Source organism: Phascolarctos cinereus, unplaced genomic scaffold, assembly GCF_003287225.1.
Source record: "Phascolarctos cinereus isolate Bilbo 61053 unplaced genomic scaffold, phaCin_HiC Scaffold_3;HRSCAF=262, whole genome shotgun sequence".
Lineage (NCBI taxonomy): Eukaryota > Metazoa > Chordata > Mammalia > Diprotodontia > Phascolarctidae > Phascolarctos > Phascolarctos cinereus.
This window is the reverse complement of record NW_027555736.1, coordinates 93777227-93793388: the sequence shown is the minus strand read 5'-3', so window position 1 is coordinate 93793388 and position 16162 is coordinate 93777227. Positions and strand designations below refer to the sequence as shown.

The 16162-nt window shown below is 38.5% G+C and overlaps 1 protein-coding gene across 4 annotated transcripts in view; it reads right to left on the bottom strand.

The window, feature by feature from the left end:
- GFRA1 (GDNF family receptor alpha 1) overlaps positions 1-16162 on the bottom strand; it is a 297143-nt gene that overhangs the window by 100440 nt on the left and 180541 nt on the right. For all 4 annotated transcript variants that reach the window (XM_020988148.2, XM_020988145.2, XM_020988149.2 and 1 more), the window contains one exon: positions 2099-2435. In XM_020988148.2, coding sequence (XP_020843807.1) covers positions 2099-2435 — 337 coding nt within the window. The remainder of the gene's footprint in view (positions 1-2098; positions 2436-16162) is intronic.

Here is a 16162-nt window from a genome sequence, read left to right as displayed (position 1 = left end):
TAAGACATGTGAAAGACCTTAACTTAAAAAGGCCAAGGTCTCTCACTGCATCGAGGTCCTTCTCCGGTCATCCTCACCTATATCTTGCCACTGGAGTTGGATGACTCTGGGGGAGAAAGAGAGGCTGGTAACTCTGCACAGCCCTCCCTCACTTAAATCCAATTCAGCTGCAAGTTATAGCATCTCCTTCGAGATGTCATGGTCCTCTTCAAGAATGAAGGACAAACAATAATCCCAATAGCCCCAATAGCTGTGGTCTTCTAATTACTATCTGTCTGTTATTCATGGGTTGGTAGTGGTCAAAAGCCTATGCTTCCACAAGCTACTCAAGGTGAGATCCCATCATTTTTTCATACCAAGGCTGGCAAAACATTCACAGCTCTACCACAGGCAGGTCCTGCTGACTGACCTAGGGTATTTGGAATTCTAGAAACTAGGGTAAGATTGTTGCTCACATACCTGTCCTCTCCCCAAACCAATAACTAAAGTCTTCCCACATGTTTTATCTTCCTACTTTATGAATCATGCAACACAGCTGCCTTTATTTTTTAAAAATAGAATAAATATGCTCTTACTGTAGATTTTGAAACAATTGTGTAACTAAAGTGTGTACAGACTTTACTTAGTTAATAAAGTCCATCAGAGTTAGTTAAGGAAAGAATAAGTCCCAATGCAGCCAATGTCTAGAAATTACATTGTAGAAAAACCTCTTCAAAGGATGAAATGCAACTCACTCTGAATTTATCAGAATTTTTCCATACTCAGATTTTAGGACAAGGATACAAACCACAACAAAGTATCTCATATTAGCTTTAGCTACACACACACACACACACACACACACACACACATTCGTTTTCTTTCAGCATATTCATATTCTGGAGTCAAGTACACCTTCTGTCCAATCATCTCTATCTTCACTGTATACCATATTTGTACAACGAGACACTATCTTTAGAATGGGCACCACTGTAACAAAAGCTCACTCACCAAAGAAAGCTCTGACTCTGTTTGTTGACTCTCCTCACTAGGACCAGACAGTACACCCATAATATTTTAGAGGGATTTTCAAAGAGAATTAAAATGCAAAGGAATTTCTGATTAATGTATGTGCCTGAAAGTTCAATTAACCAGAGATAATAAGATTTTAGAGTTCATCTAAATCACAACTACCACCCAATCCCATCTAATTTTACATAAAGACCAAGATGATGCACTGAATGAAAAGAAATTGGAAGAAGAAAGTCCCAAGCTAGATCCTAGGCTTCTCACCACACTGATGAACAGAGAAGCAGATTTCCAACACCCTAGAAGAGTTACGACTAGCCAAAAATCACACAAGATTTCAACCAAAGCTCTTTTGACACCAAATTCAGGGCTCATTTCATTATACTGTACTTCATAAAGTTGGAAGGGACTGCATCAGCCCCTCTGTCTCCCAACTTGGGCTAGGGGATCTGCTAAGTATTCTGGGAGAGACAACTGTCTATTCTCTAGAGATAGAGGTATTTCGGTTTTTCTTTCTAGTCTGTTTCAATATTTATCACCCAATGGGGTGGAGAGGGGCAGGACATAGGGTGTGTGTCAAAGATTTCTTTCTTAAGTCAGCCAAAGGTCTCTCTCTTGCTTTTAATATATTTGCCTGGTACCATTGGCAAAGATTCAATGCTCAAAATGTTTTCCATAGCATCAGTGAGGAAATTCAAAAGTACTTTTGCCCTCTCCACTCTCCAGGTAACAAGACACTCTTATTAAAAACGACGATTTCAGGGAAGCCCAGAAAAAAGACACATTTCCTTTTAATTTTGCTAATGAAGCTGTTCTCTATGTTTGTTTGTTCCTGATGCTTCAGAAATTCTCAATATGTGAATGCAAAAGGTTTCTAGAGAAACATGTGCTAGAACCACAAGCTGTTTCTTTCTTTCTTTCTTTCTTTTTTAAATTCTATTAGACAGCAAATAAGTGTTTTGGGTTTCTTTCTTCCCTCTGACTGCCCCATACCTCGGTGGAAATACTGAAAACTGAACCTCAGCCATGTGAGTAGCGCCAAAGGTTTTCTAGGCCACCTCATTAATCACCCCACTGCCAGCTCTCTTACCTGCAGATGTAATTCGTCTTGCAGGAATCCTGCAAATTCAAACAGTTTGGCTTCTCCTTTTCCTCATAAGAACACAGAGGCACAATGGTCTGCCGTCTTCTCTCTGTGCAGGCTATGTCTTGGCAGGAGCAGAAGAGCATCCCATAGCTATGCTTGGGGGGAACCTTGTCAAAAAACTGCCGCAGGGCCTTGTGGCACTTCCTCCTGTTGCAGACTTCATTGGTCAGGCTGGTGGTGCAAGGGGTGATGTACGCTGATCGGTACTTCTTGCAGGTGTCATTGAGGTTGCAGGCTTTAGCAGCATCCAGGCAGTTGTTCCCCTTTGAAATAGTCTCCACTGGAAAAGGAAGAGAAGAAAGAAAGGAAAAAAATGGCCATGATTGTACTTGAGGTTTTCTGTTTATGCCTACTTCATTTTAATTGGGATCTTGCCCTTTCTTTGGAAATGCTGAAAACTCGGATCAACCTTTCTTTTTCCCAGGCTAATAACTTAATAACTTAATGACAAAGAGGAAGTGTTAGGAATATAAATACTGGCAACCGAGGGTGATTTTAAAAGATGGTCATTTTACTGTATTGGGCTAGATCGAAAGACTTTGCAATTGCAATGTACCAAATGGGACTGACCCAACCCAGGCATGTTGGGTCAGTGCACCCCACCCTTCCTTACTCTGCTGCCCCCAGACAAAAGAAACTTAGAGTCCTATCACAGAACTAGAGTCAGAATCTAACCAACAAGGGGAAAAAGAGTAGAGGAAGTTGGCAACTCCTGGTTTGTAAACTGAAACTGTGATAAAATCAAAAGCAACAAATTACAGACTGTTCATTATACAGTATATAAAATGATAAGCTGAATGAATGAGAGTATAATTGCCATGCAATCTTCCAGAAATGTAATTATGTAATAAATGCATATAGTACATGCTAATTACTATATGATTACAGAGTAATTACATGGTTATCTGAGCCCAGAAGACACAATATTATGCCAGGCTTTCTCTCTACACGTGACAAAACGCCTCCTATAAAACTGTTGTATAGTTCTAAGTCACAGGACAGTAGTAAGTTATGTGAAAGTTTACAAAGAACCATCACGGCTATAGGACACACACACACACACACGCACACACACGCTCATGCACATGCACATGTAGTTCCTGAAGCTCCATCTCTAGACTTCCTGTCCTCCATACCTGGAATATTCTTCCCTCTTCATCTCCATCTCCAGGCTTTCTCTGGCTTCCTTCAAGTCCCAGATAAAATCCTATTTTCTAAAAAAAGCCTTTCCTGATCTTGCTTCATGCTTGTGCCTTGAATGATCATCTCTAATTTATCCTGCATAATATCCTATTTGTACATATTTGTTTTCACACTGTTATCCACCACCACCCCCCCTTCAGATTATGAGCTTCTTAAGTACAGGGACTATACAGGTGCTGTTGCCTTTCTCTGTGTTCCCAGAACTTATCAATGCCTGGCATATAGTAGGTACTTATTAAATGCTTACTGACTGACTGAACAAGGGCAATGTAGTTTTTACATAGTCACTGGAATATAGTAAGCACAAAATAAATTCTATTATTTATTTGTTTAGTTGATTCAACACAAACTTTCACTAGCATACTATAAGACTTAGTGACTTCAGGCTGGAATTATGGTGTATGTACACACACACACACACACACACACACACACACACTCTCTCTCTCTCTCTCTCTCTCTCTCACTCTCTCTCTCTCTCTCTCTCTCACACACACACACACACACACACACACACACACACACATATATATTTTCTTTCTGACTAATCCATTACCTAGTCTGTAACAGCTGCTTGGGAAATTTCATGAAAAAGTCAAGTAGGTCACTAATGTGGAAAGTTATCTGACTTTAATATGAAATGCTATATAACCCATAAAAGTAAGGTTTCTAGCCTAAAATGAGACAGATGTGGAGAAAAAAAAATGTCAAGTTGGGCAAGGACAGGGTACAGCAAATGTTCAGATCTCAACTGTTGGAAGGGAAGTATACAAACCAGGTCCTCCCTGGTCACTGAACCTTCCTCAGATACAATGCTTTTCAGACCACAGCAAGGAGGGGAAGTTGTCACTCAAGGTCCCTAAAGTGTCCATCCTCAGACCCGACACACCCAGTTCTCATTACTCTTACTGGTCAATGTATGTGATGTCACGGTCCTTCACCACTTCCACCACAGGCTGGTCTGATAATGCAGAGGTAAGAGCCGTGGATTTTGGACGGAGGAGGTGGGTTCTCAACCCAGGCACATCTGACTGGCTTCCCATATCTGATGCTATAGTCAGAAAGATACTATGGAATGGCCAGTGAGGTCCCAGTTGTACAGGCAGGGATGGGGCATATTTTAAAGCATGGGGTATCACATTTTTTTGAGTATCCACAAAGAAATCAATTATTTTCTACCCACAGTATTTCTAGCTGTTCGTTTTATAGACAGGCTTTGTCTAATGGATAGACAATGGTTTTACTGGGAATATTTAGTCCCGCTAATAATAATGTTATTATTGTACATAGTAACAGCAAAACTGTGCGATGACCAACTCTGAGAGATTTAGATCTTCTCAGCAATACAATGATCTAAGACAATTCCAAAAGACTCAAGATGAATATGCTATCCACATCCAGAGAAAAGAACTATGGAGTCTGAATGAAGATTGAAGCATACTATTTTCTTTTTTTTTTCTTTTTCCTGGTTTTTCCCTTCTGTTCTGATTCTTCTTTCACAACATGACTAATGTGGAAATATGTTTAATATGATTGTACATGTATAGCCTATATCAGACTGCATGCTGTTTTGGGAAGGGGTGAGAGGAGGGAGAAAAAAATTGGAACTCAAAATCTTATAAAAGTGAATGTTGAAAATTATCTTTACATGTAATTGGAAAAATAAAATACTATTAAGGAAAACAATTAATAATAATAATAACAATAATGTTATTAACAGCTGGTATTGATACAATGCTTTAAGGTTTGTTCATTACAAGTTTTATTTCATTTGAGTCCCATGACAACTCTGTGAGGGAGATGCTATTATCAGCCCCATTTTATCACTGTATTTATTTATTTATTTGTTTGCTTGTTTTTGCTTTTTGGTGAGGTGATTGGGGTTAAGTGACTTGCCCAGGGTCACACAGCTAGTAAGTGTGAAGTGTCTGAGGCTGGATTTGAACTCAGGTCCTCCTGACTCCAAGGACAGAGCTCTACTCACTGTGCCACCTAGCTGCCCCAGCCCCATTTTATAGAAGAGGAAACTGAGGCAAACAGGGATGAAGTAACTTGCCCTCAGTCAAACAATGGTAAGTGTTTGAGGCAGGGTTTCAACTCAGGTCTTCCTGACTTCAGGTCTGGTACTATATAGTGGACATACTATATCCAGGATATAGCAGGTACTATAACAACTAGATACCTAGCTAGGTCCATAGAAATGATCTGTGAAATTGTGTGTGGGTGAGAACAGGGGGCCAAAGATGTCTCCAAATGGACTGGAGAAATCATAACCTGAGAATCTATAACCTAGTGGGCACCAAGGTGCTAGTCGGAGAAAGGCTAGTCAGTAAGGAAAACATCTAAATGGTCAGAAGGGCACAACATAGCATGCCCAGCATCTCAGGGAGAGACAAAGTAGGGAGTTCAAAATCTTGACCCTGCAAGCAGGCTGTAGACGCATTCATTTTCCTGGTTTAAGTCTGTATATTCCCAAACTAGGCATATTTTTATCCAATAACTATAATATGAAAGCTTACTTTAGTGTCTCAACTGTGCTTGGTGCAGCTGTGGATCTGAATGTGACTGGTTTATTTCTCCATGTGCCTGGCATTTGCTCAAGATAACTTCCTACTGATTTCACAAGACCCAAATGGTGTGATTTCCTCATCACATGATCTTTGGGCACTTGACTGTCTTTTCCATAACCCTAATTATCCTAGCTCCTGTTTGGTTTTGTTTGTTTGTTTTGTTCTATCTTCAGACAGATAGGAAACTCTGGATTCACAGATACAAAGCAAACCTTGAAGTGGGTTCAAGTGGTTCCTGCAATCTGGCAGCACACCAACCTAAAGCACATACTTCTTTCTAAAATAGTATCGACTTGGATACTCCTATCAATGCAATGATCCTGGACAGTTAAGGATTCATGAGGAAAAGATGCTGTCTGCATCCAGAAAGAGAACCAACAAATGCAGATGAGTGCAGATCAAAGCACACTTTTTTCCCTCTATTCTTCTTGCTTTTGTGGGGGTTTTTTTGGCAGCGTGGCTAACGTGCATATGTGTTTTGTATGACTTCACTTGTATAACTGATTTGTTGCTTAACTTCTCAATGGGTACAGGAGGATCTAGGGGGAAAGAATTGGGAGCTCAAATTTTTAAAAAATGAATGTCAAAATACAGTCTAATTATTTTTTAAATTATATAAACTATGCATAATATAAATATGCATGTATTTATACACATGCATATACACACATATATGTACACATGCACATGCATGCATGCACATACAGTTCTAGGATCAAAAAATTGGAAAGAAAGTAAATGGCCCATTGATTAGGGAGTAGCTAGCCAAACTATGGTAAATGAACATCTTACGGCCCTATGAGATACAATGAATACAGTATACAAGGAGAAGCATGTGAAAACATATGTAAACTGATGCAAAGAGAAATAAACAGAACCTGAAAAACAATGCATGTAATGATGTCAGCCACTTAAGTGGAACGTACAATAGCAACAAAAAAAGGTAACAGAACGCCTCAAAATTACAAGGAGCAAAGCCTTGCCCCAAAGAAGAAATAGCAAAATGAACTTCCCTTCTTCATAGAAGTAAGAAGCTAAAGGTGTGGAACATACTGCATATAACATCAGACTTCACTGATGTGTCGGTTAGCTTTATTGCACAGAAAAACAAAAGATTTTTTAAAAATCATTTTTATCCTTTGTTAAAAGGGATGGTTCTTTGGAAGGGAGAGGAAAGAGATATATGGGGAAATACAGGTGATACAACAATAGAACATATTGATATACATTAAAAACAAAATATTAGCAGGTATGAATGATATATTAGTACCTAATTGATTCTCTCTCCCACTGCTATAATCAGGAATTGAAAAAGTTGGAAAAATTGGAAAAGATTTTGAAAAAAAATGTGAATACTAGCAAAAAGTTAGGCAAGAACTGTGACGTATTTTGTGACAGGAACAAAGATTTCAGTGTGTGTATTATACCCTAGAAAAAAGGCCTCTGACAAAAACTGGTACTGATTTCTTTCTCTTCCACCTAAAAGCATGCATATACACATATGCACATATATGATGGACCGCGCTGGATATATACATTACAATATTTGTCTACATAAGTGTGTGTATTACACATGCATACATATATGCATATGTCCAGCCTAGTCCAACACATTACACATTATATATTCGTGTGCACACATGTGTATATGTATATATGCATGTGTGTATGTGTATACATGTATTTATGTGTGCATGTGTACATATACTGTGTCTTATATACACACATGTGCACACATACATGCATATATCCAGCCCATTCCAGCATATTATATGGGTATTTATGTATCCATACACATATCCATACACAAAACATTCTACAACTTAGTTGTCTAGGTTAAGTTACCTAGAGGTTAAGTTATCCGCCCAGGTTCCCACAGCTGTTGTATGCTTATTCACCATGCCACATTCACTCATTTGTGCATGTACACACATACATAGTTCACACTATCTATCATGCTGCCATACACACACACACACACACACACACACACACACACACGTTCTCAATCACTCACTCACACATACTGTACATAGTACATAAGGAGAAGCTGGGCTCCCAACTGGCAAAACTTCACCAATTCTAGACCAACCCATACCATTATGCCCCAGTTCCTCAGCCATCTTTGCCATGTTCCTGTGCTGCACATTCTGCCTCTGGTCTGGCATTCCACAGCAGATTTTAAGTTCCTTAGCCTTCACTAGCCTAACTCAAACTACCATAACGTTGTTTTCTAGTTATCTTCATGTCTTTACTTTCCATTTCTCTTCTTTCCCTCCCTTCCATTTTTTCACCTCTTGCTCTAGGAACAGCAATCAAATTAATATCATCCTTCCTCAAAAGAAAGCATCAAACAATCACTTTATCACTCCATTTATCATCCCTGTGACTTCTTTAACCAAAACACCCCTCCTTGGCCAACTCTCTTCTATATGTGTTCCACTCCCACCTTTACTCCTCTCCCCAAAGATAATGCAACTTTCTAGAAAATGCTTTTTTTATTTCTGTAACTGGTGCTTAGCATGGTTTGTGGTTCATAGTACCACTTACAATGGTTTTCATTCATTCATTTATTCCATTATGCAGAATAGTCATTTGTTTATCACACATAGTCTTAAAAGAGTTATCTGAGGACACTAAAAGGAAACCCCACCCCTTTATTAATACATCTCAGAAGCTAATCTGCAATTTAAGAGTCTTAGAAGATTATCTGGGGTCTTAAGAGTAACTTTTCCCCAGTCATATAACTAATATGTATCAGAGGCAACACTTGAATCCAGGTCTTTCTGATACCAAGGTAGAGAAAGAGCTCCCATTTCTCAAAATATTAATGTTGTCCCAGTTCTCTGGCCCTGTAATTAATACAGAACCACTACATATGCAAACTCCAACTTTGTAAGTTAGAAACACAACAGTAAAAATTTATAAATTCATAGTACTTCTCTTTTTTTTTTTCCCCTATAGTCTTCCCTTTAATTGCTAGGTCTACCTCAGAAGTAATCGTTTTGTTTTCAGATGCTTTTGTGGGATTGCTCATGACATTTACAAGTCTGCTAGATTTCTTTCTTTTAGTACTATTCTATTCGAACCCGTTTTTTTTTTCCAATACCCATGACTAATGCCAGTATGCCCTGTTTTAAGAAAGTTCAATTTTTCACACACTCGAACTTTTAAAAAATTGAAACATATGAGATTTTTTTTTTGTTTCACATTGCAAGAAAGTTATCAGGCCCATTAGATAGGTCCCTTGGCAGACATGAATATTTGATTATAGGTCCTTAATTACGTGGCTTTGTGGAGGAGGAGGGCTCAAAAACATCAAAAGTCACTACCAATTGAAAATCAATCATCAGGAATGGAGATAAGTCAATGGGAAAATAGTTCAATTAAAAATTGACTTATACCAACTTTCCAGCAACAGATACACCATGCAGATACAAGGATCTTCCCTTCTGCATGTCAAGCCATGGATTTGAACAGCTTTCCTTTTTTCTCCTAGCACCATCCAATTTCTGGTTCATTTCAGGATTCAGATCTAAAATGTAGCTTTTCTCCCTTGCCTATACCTCTAATCTCTTTCTCCATCTGCTGTTATTCATTCTTTAACTCTGCAGAATATTTAAGGGATGGTGTCTGAATGGAAAGTATTCTCAGGAATAAAACTCTATGGTCATAATCATCCTTTGGGGGAAGGAATGGGGAGAGACTTTGATTGGCTAATGCCATCCTTATCTAGCACAATCACTACTGATTATGTACAAAACAAATTAGCCAGCTTTTTTATTTCAAAGTTAGACATAACCATGTAGTTACTTTGCAGTTTACTTATTGTTTTCTAAATCACTGTTTTAAGCCTCTCTGGCCACAGCCTGCTTCAACAGTATTTTGATTCAATTCAATTCAATAAACATCATTAGCATCTACTAGGTTGAGAGGCACACATACGTGAAACACTTGAAAGATATAAGATACAAATGGCTCGGTCCTCACCTTCAAAGAACTAAAAATCTAGTAAGGATGTCATGTATACTGAAATAACCATACAACAAACAAGAAAATGATTAACTGTCTAGAGAGAGGTCAAAGAGAGCAACAGAAAACAAAATTCAAGAAAGACTTGTTCTTCATTGTATTACTGAGTGGCACAAGCTGAGCCCTGGATAAGGAGAAAGATGTTATTAGATGGAGATGGGACAGAGGAAGGGACAAGAGGCACCCCCATCCTCATCTCCAAGAATGGGAGAAGGCCTGCTCAAGAGACATAATGGTAGGATGGTATCAGGAACAAGGAGTAGGCCAATTTTATTGGTGCACAGAGCTAACTAGCAGAGTCCCATTTTAAATCACAATTGATTGCAGTTTCAAGTTCTTTTCTTTAGAGATTATTGACCTGCTTCACGCTAACTTGAGAATGCCTATAACAGTGGATGAACCAGAACTGAGGAACAAAGAAGAAAAGATAAAATGAACAGAAAAAGGGCACAAAATTAGGGGACTCATTTTCTAATCTAAATCTGCAGCAAACTAGCTATATGATAGACATACAACCTCTCTGATCCTCAGTTTTCCCTGCAATAAAAGGAAGAAACTAACCCCTCCAAAGCCTTTTCTTGCTCTTATATTTGATTGCTCTTTGATAACTATGAATCCTTTTAATTATTCTGGTTACTGTATTTTAAATTGGCTAAGGTAGGATATGATGATTAAAGTTAGTTGGTAAGCCAAGACCTCTACTAAAGTCCTCCTCCAGTGTTTTCTCAAAGGTTCACAGACTATGTTAGCAGAATACAAACCACTATGGATTGAAAACCTCTGCGACCAAAGGAGCAGCGAAAGATAAAGTTCAAAGAGGCTCACGACCAGAAGGCTGGCCACCAAGATGGTTAACTGAAGCCAGAACAACTCAAGAAGATGATCTCATGTTGAAAGGGATTGTGATTCCTGTTTATGGAAGAGGTCTCCACACTGATGAAATCACAGACGACTGAACACAGTGTATCTAGGAGCAACTTCTAAGTTTCATTTCGATAGGAGAATATAAAACTTCAGTGAAGGACCTTTTAAAAATGGCTAACTTGCTTGGGGCTTAGCCATCCTTTGCACTGGTGTATCAGTAACTCCAGTCAAGATTTTGAGGGGTTGCAAATTTAAGGACCCCTCCTCATGCCTAGAACCATAGGTGGAAAATAGTGCCCTGTAAGCACCTTTCACATTCTAAATATCCCTCTAGAGAAAGAAATTTAGTTATTCCATATACAATTCACACATTCTACTGAATCAATGGGGCCAATTTTGTGATTTGAAATGCTATCACAAGGAGCCCAGGTTAGAGCCTCTAATTATTTTCACTTAGAAAGTACTACTATGTTATTGGCAGATACAAGGCCCAGATAACCATTCTAAAGGACTCCAGGACAAGTAACAATTGCAGGGAGCAAGAAATGCATTTCTATACATTATGATTTGGAACAGAATGGCGAAAATATGAAAAATTTACACGGCCTGCGTGAGAAGTGATTTATTGCTCAGAAAGTTCAGAAGACACAGTGAGAGACTGTTGTTTACAAATCCTTGCCAATTTACAGGGTATCTTTCTGCATTTCTTTTTATTGCTGCAGAATTGAATTCACAACTTGTTTCCTCTTTCCCTCAGACTTGATTAATTACCATGTTAACATAACTACTGTTCTCCTTCTTATAATGGGCTCCCTCTAAAGTGCTGCTACAGCAAAAAAAAAAAATGGAGAAAGAGTTCCAGATTTTCACAGGAGCAGTACAGTCCTTGCTGAAAGCCTATGATTTTTCAAATTTATATCCTATTCCACCAAAGCCAACATGGATCCGGTAGCAAATCTGATAATACAGGGCTTTGACCCTTGTAATTGATCCTTCAAGATTCTTGCCTTCTCCAGCTGAAGTGGTAAAAATTACATTTAAAAATGCACATGTTGGCTCTTGAGAGTTTATTTTGTTGCTCGCATCCACTGTTTCAGAGAGATTGTATTACGCGATGATGAATTTCAACTGTCGGCTTTTTTCATACTCTACAACTACATTAAGCCTTATGCCGTAAGCAAACCTCCTGGGATGGGGGTGGGGAGTTTTGCAGGGAGGGAAAGATGTTGGGAGATTAGCAACAACGGCTGTTTTGTGAATACACAGGAATTCTGAATCATTTCTCCTACTGATGAGAAAACTCATTCAAACGGTGTAAATAAAAGTCGTGGGTTTGCCCCATCTTCGCGAGCATCCGCTGCCCTAATCCCTAGCCTGTCTCGGCCACCCCATACCTTTAAAAATTAGATGTCTCCTGGAAATGGTGTATAAGTCATATGCCCAGAAGTGATTAATAGTGCTGTCTCAGCAAATGCGATCATTACATTTTTAATTAACCTTTCCAACCTCCCCCACCTTTTTCTTTTGTTATACACTGGATCTTTGAAGTTTAGCACTTGCTTATGTTCAACTGGGTCTGAAACAAAGGCATGGAAAATAATTGTAGCTGACCGGGCTCCCGCCCCTATAAGGCACTGAGTTGGGGTACACGCTAAGGTAATGAGGCCCCTCATAAATCAGGGCTTAGGACAGACACTTTGAACTTTGTGGCCGTGTTCCCACCTAATTTTTGTTTTGGCAGCTTAGCGTTATTTAATGGCTCCAGCTACCAGGAAACTGGCTTTTTAAAATCTCCCCCAACCTAATTATAATTACTGTGTATAAATCACACAATGATCAATTATAAAAATCACAGGTTCATAAATATTTAACTTAGCATTTAAATCCACACTGCAGGAGTGCCTGAGATTCCTCAGCCCATCTCTTTGCAAACAACTGCTTTATTATGGTACTAATGCCAATTACTGAAAACGAAGCTATTTTGTCTTGCTACACTCATACTATATTGCAGCACTGTGCCTTTCACTGTATTAAGATGACACAATTTAATATTTCTAAAATATGTATGCATCCCATTAGAAAGTTATTTTGCCAATTCTTCTGTAGCCTTTCTTAATGCCTCAAATATGGAGGAGCACAATTATATTATTACTTATAAATATTGCTCATTAAAATATATTTTATCTCACCTAAGGTTGATTCTAAGATAATTGAGGTCAGATTTGTTGGGGGGAAAATATATTGTGATATGTGTGAAGCTGATGTGGCAAAGAAATTATCTTCTACAGAGAGTAAGGCAGTGTAGCCTGGCATTTTTTTTTTTTCAGAAAAACCATAAAACCATAATTGGATTTCAATTTAATAATAGTAAGTATAAAACAGACCATTTTTAATAATCTAATTATGTGTTATATGACTATAGCAAATACAAAGCTACTGCTTTAGGAGTATTAATTGTACTTAATCCTGTTGCAACTTCAACCGTGAAATTTGTTATTACATGTAGGACTAGTTCCCAGCTACAGGTTTCTTTTAATCTCTGATAATCTTCAAATAGTCAAGAATGAGACTCCTTACTTTTCTCAAAGCAAGGGATAGGAATTGGACCTGTGATTTCAGTGGTATAAGGGAAACTCCAAATGATGAGATCCGTCCTACCAATGAACATGGGGAGGGAGAAGAAGCATTTATATGAAGAGCCTACCACGTACCAAGAACTAAGTGCTTGACAAATATTATCCATTTGATCTTCACAACAGCTCTTTGAGGAAGGTGATATTATCACAGTTATCCTTTGCACATCATGGGGGTGAGGGACACAGGGTCCCTGCAATCTGGAAATCAGTGTAAAATTTTTTGGCTCTCCATTAATCAGAAAAGTCTGAATTTTTGCTTTTCCTTTTATGAGGTGTTTACAACACCTTATTGTAAAATTTGGGTTGGTATTATACAATACCATACATACATGTATTTTATGCATTTCTGAGTTTCTAAACTTTGTCTGTTGCCCTCCGTATGTCCTCTCTCTGGGCCTTCCACAAAACTCCCAAAAAATTCCATTTAATTTCTTATGTCAACCCATGATATGCTGAAACCACAATGGGAAAAGTCGTGATGTGGAAAGGATAGCCATATTTCCATTTTACTATTGAGGAAACTGAAGCAAACAGACCCTGGATGCCCAGGGTCACCCAGTTAGCACATGTATGAGAGCTGGATATGAACTCAGGTCTTCCTGAGTCCAAATTCAATGCTCTTTCCACTGATCCATCAAGCTAAAGCAAGCACCTTCTCTGCAACTTATTATAGTCTTAGAGAACTATCTAGGGCACTAAGAAGTTAAGTTAGACGGTATGACTTGCCCAGGGTCATACTGTCAACATGTGTTAGACTTGAATTGCCATCTTGACTCTGAGGCCAGCTCCTTCTCTGCTATGCTATGTGGCTTTCAAAGTTAACTATATTTAATATTATTTTATATTAAATTAATTTTATTTTTTTTAAAGTGTAGGTCTCTCTGTCTCACCTGGTTGAAACTGCAGGGGCTTCTTAAAGGTTCAATCCCACTACTGACCTGTGTAACATCTGTGACTTTCTCTATTTTTGACCTGGGCTGGTTTGCCCGTCCTCAGGCAACCTGGTGAATCCTCACTCCAGAGGTCTCACCATGTTGATGCAGAACTTAGTGCAGATGCTCAATCAGCATAGCCCACTGCAGTTCAGAACTCCCAAGTTCAAGAGATCAGCCAGCCTCCCAGTAGCTGAGGCTACTGGTGTGCACCTCCATGTCCAGCCAGAATATATTAGCAATATTTTTATTGATGCCTTTTGTCTTTATATCATAGTAATTATCCATCCCTAACTCTTATGTCAAGAAAAATAATTACACACAAGTATCCAATATAGAGACAATGTCTGACAACATATAGACTGGTCCTTCATTGGTTTTTCCATTGCTCAGAATCCAATTTTAACCAGAACACACTCGATCCTTCCTGCTGTATTCTATTGTCTTTTTTCAGGTAAAATTCATACTCAAATCCACTAGTAATTTTTCTGTTTTTATGAAGACTCTGACAGCAGGTCCTTACTTTCAACAGATCTTCATTAATTAAAGGTATTTTAATTGCCAACATCTCATTAGCAGTCAAATGAATGGGTATTTGAAATACAGGAAGAGCCACATCTGCATAGTAATATAAATCTATTTCAAGTTATTCAGTGCAAAACACTATTCAGCTAATATTCTACATACACAAGCCACTTTAATATCCTAAGACTAGCCCAGCCTTAGAAAACAACCACTGACGGCTCCTATCATAGAACTGTGGCACTGGAACAGACTTTTTGGGTGACTTCACACAATTTCTTCATTTTACAAATATGGACATGGCCCAAAGAGTTTAACTAATTACTGTTCGGTCCTTTTGTTCGTGTATGACTCATGACACCGTTTAGCACTTTCTTGGCAGAGATACTGCAGCTGTTTGCCGTTTCCTTCTCCAACTCATTTTACAGATGACAAAAACTGTGGCAAATGGGGTTAAGTGACTTATCCAGGGTCACATAGCTAATAGGTGTCTGAGGCCAGACTGGAACTTAGGAAGAGGAGTCTTCCTGACTCCAGATCTGGTACTCTATCCACTGTTCCCACCTAGATGCCCCTTTAAGTAATTAGTCTTAAGTATATAGCTTCCCAGACTTGTGTGACCCTGGGCAAGTTACTTAACCCCGTCTGTCTCAGTTTCGTCATCTGTAAAATGAGCTAGAGAATGCAATGAATGGCAAAACACTTCAGTTTCTCTGCCAAGAAAAGCCCAGAGAGGGTCACCAAGAGTTGGACATGACTGAACAACACTAAGCAATGATGACTGCGTCGTATTATGCAGATACGGATACTAGTCTAAAGTTACACCACTGACCAAGTAACTGACGGATGCGAGGCAGACAAGCACAGAATGCTGAATTCCCCCTGGTTTTCTACTAATATGCCATTAACAAGAAAAAGCCACCTGGAAAAAATAAGTTTCATGTAAGACTATTACATTTTTTTTTAAGACTAAATTTACTCAGTGAAATGATAAAATAATGTGACTGATTTTTTTAAACCAAATATACCAGAAATTTGCTTTCAAATAAGCACCATTCCTTTCTATACCGTCATTTTAGAGATTAAACACCTATTTTAACAATGCTGCCAATAATCAAAATATTTTTAAAACTCCTTTTGGAATTGCCTTCACAACTTGGGGAACATTTTTTAAAATGTTAATAAATTTTAATTCCTTGCATATACATGATCTGATTTTGGTGGTAGGAGGGAAAGGCAAAAGTCATT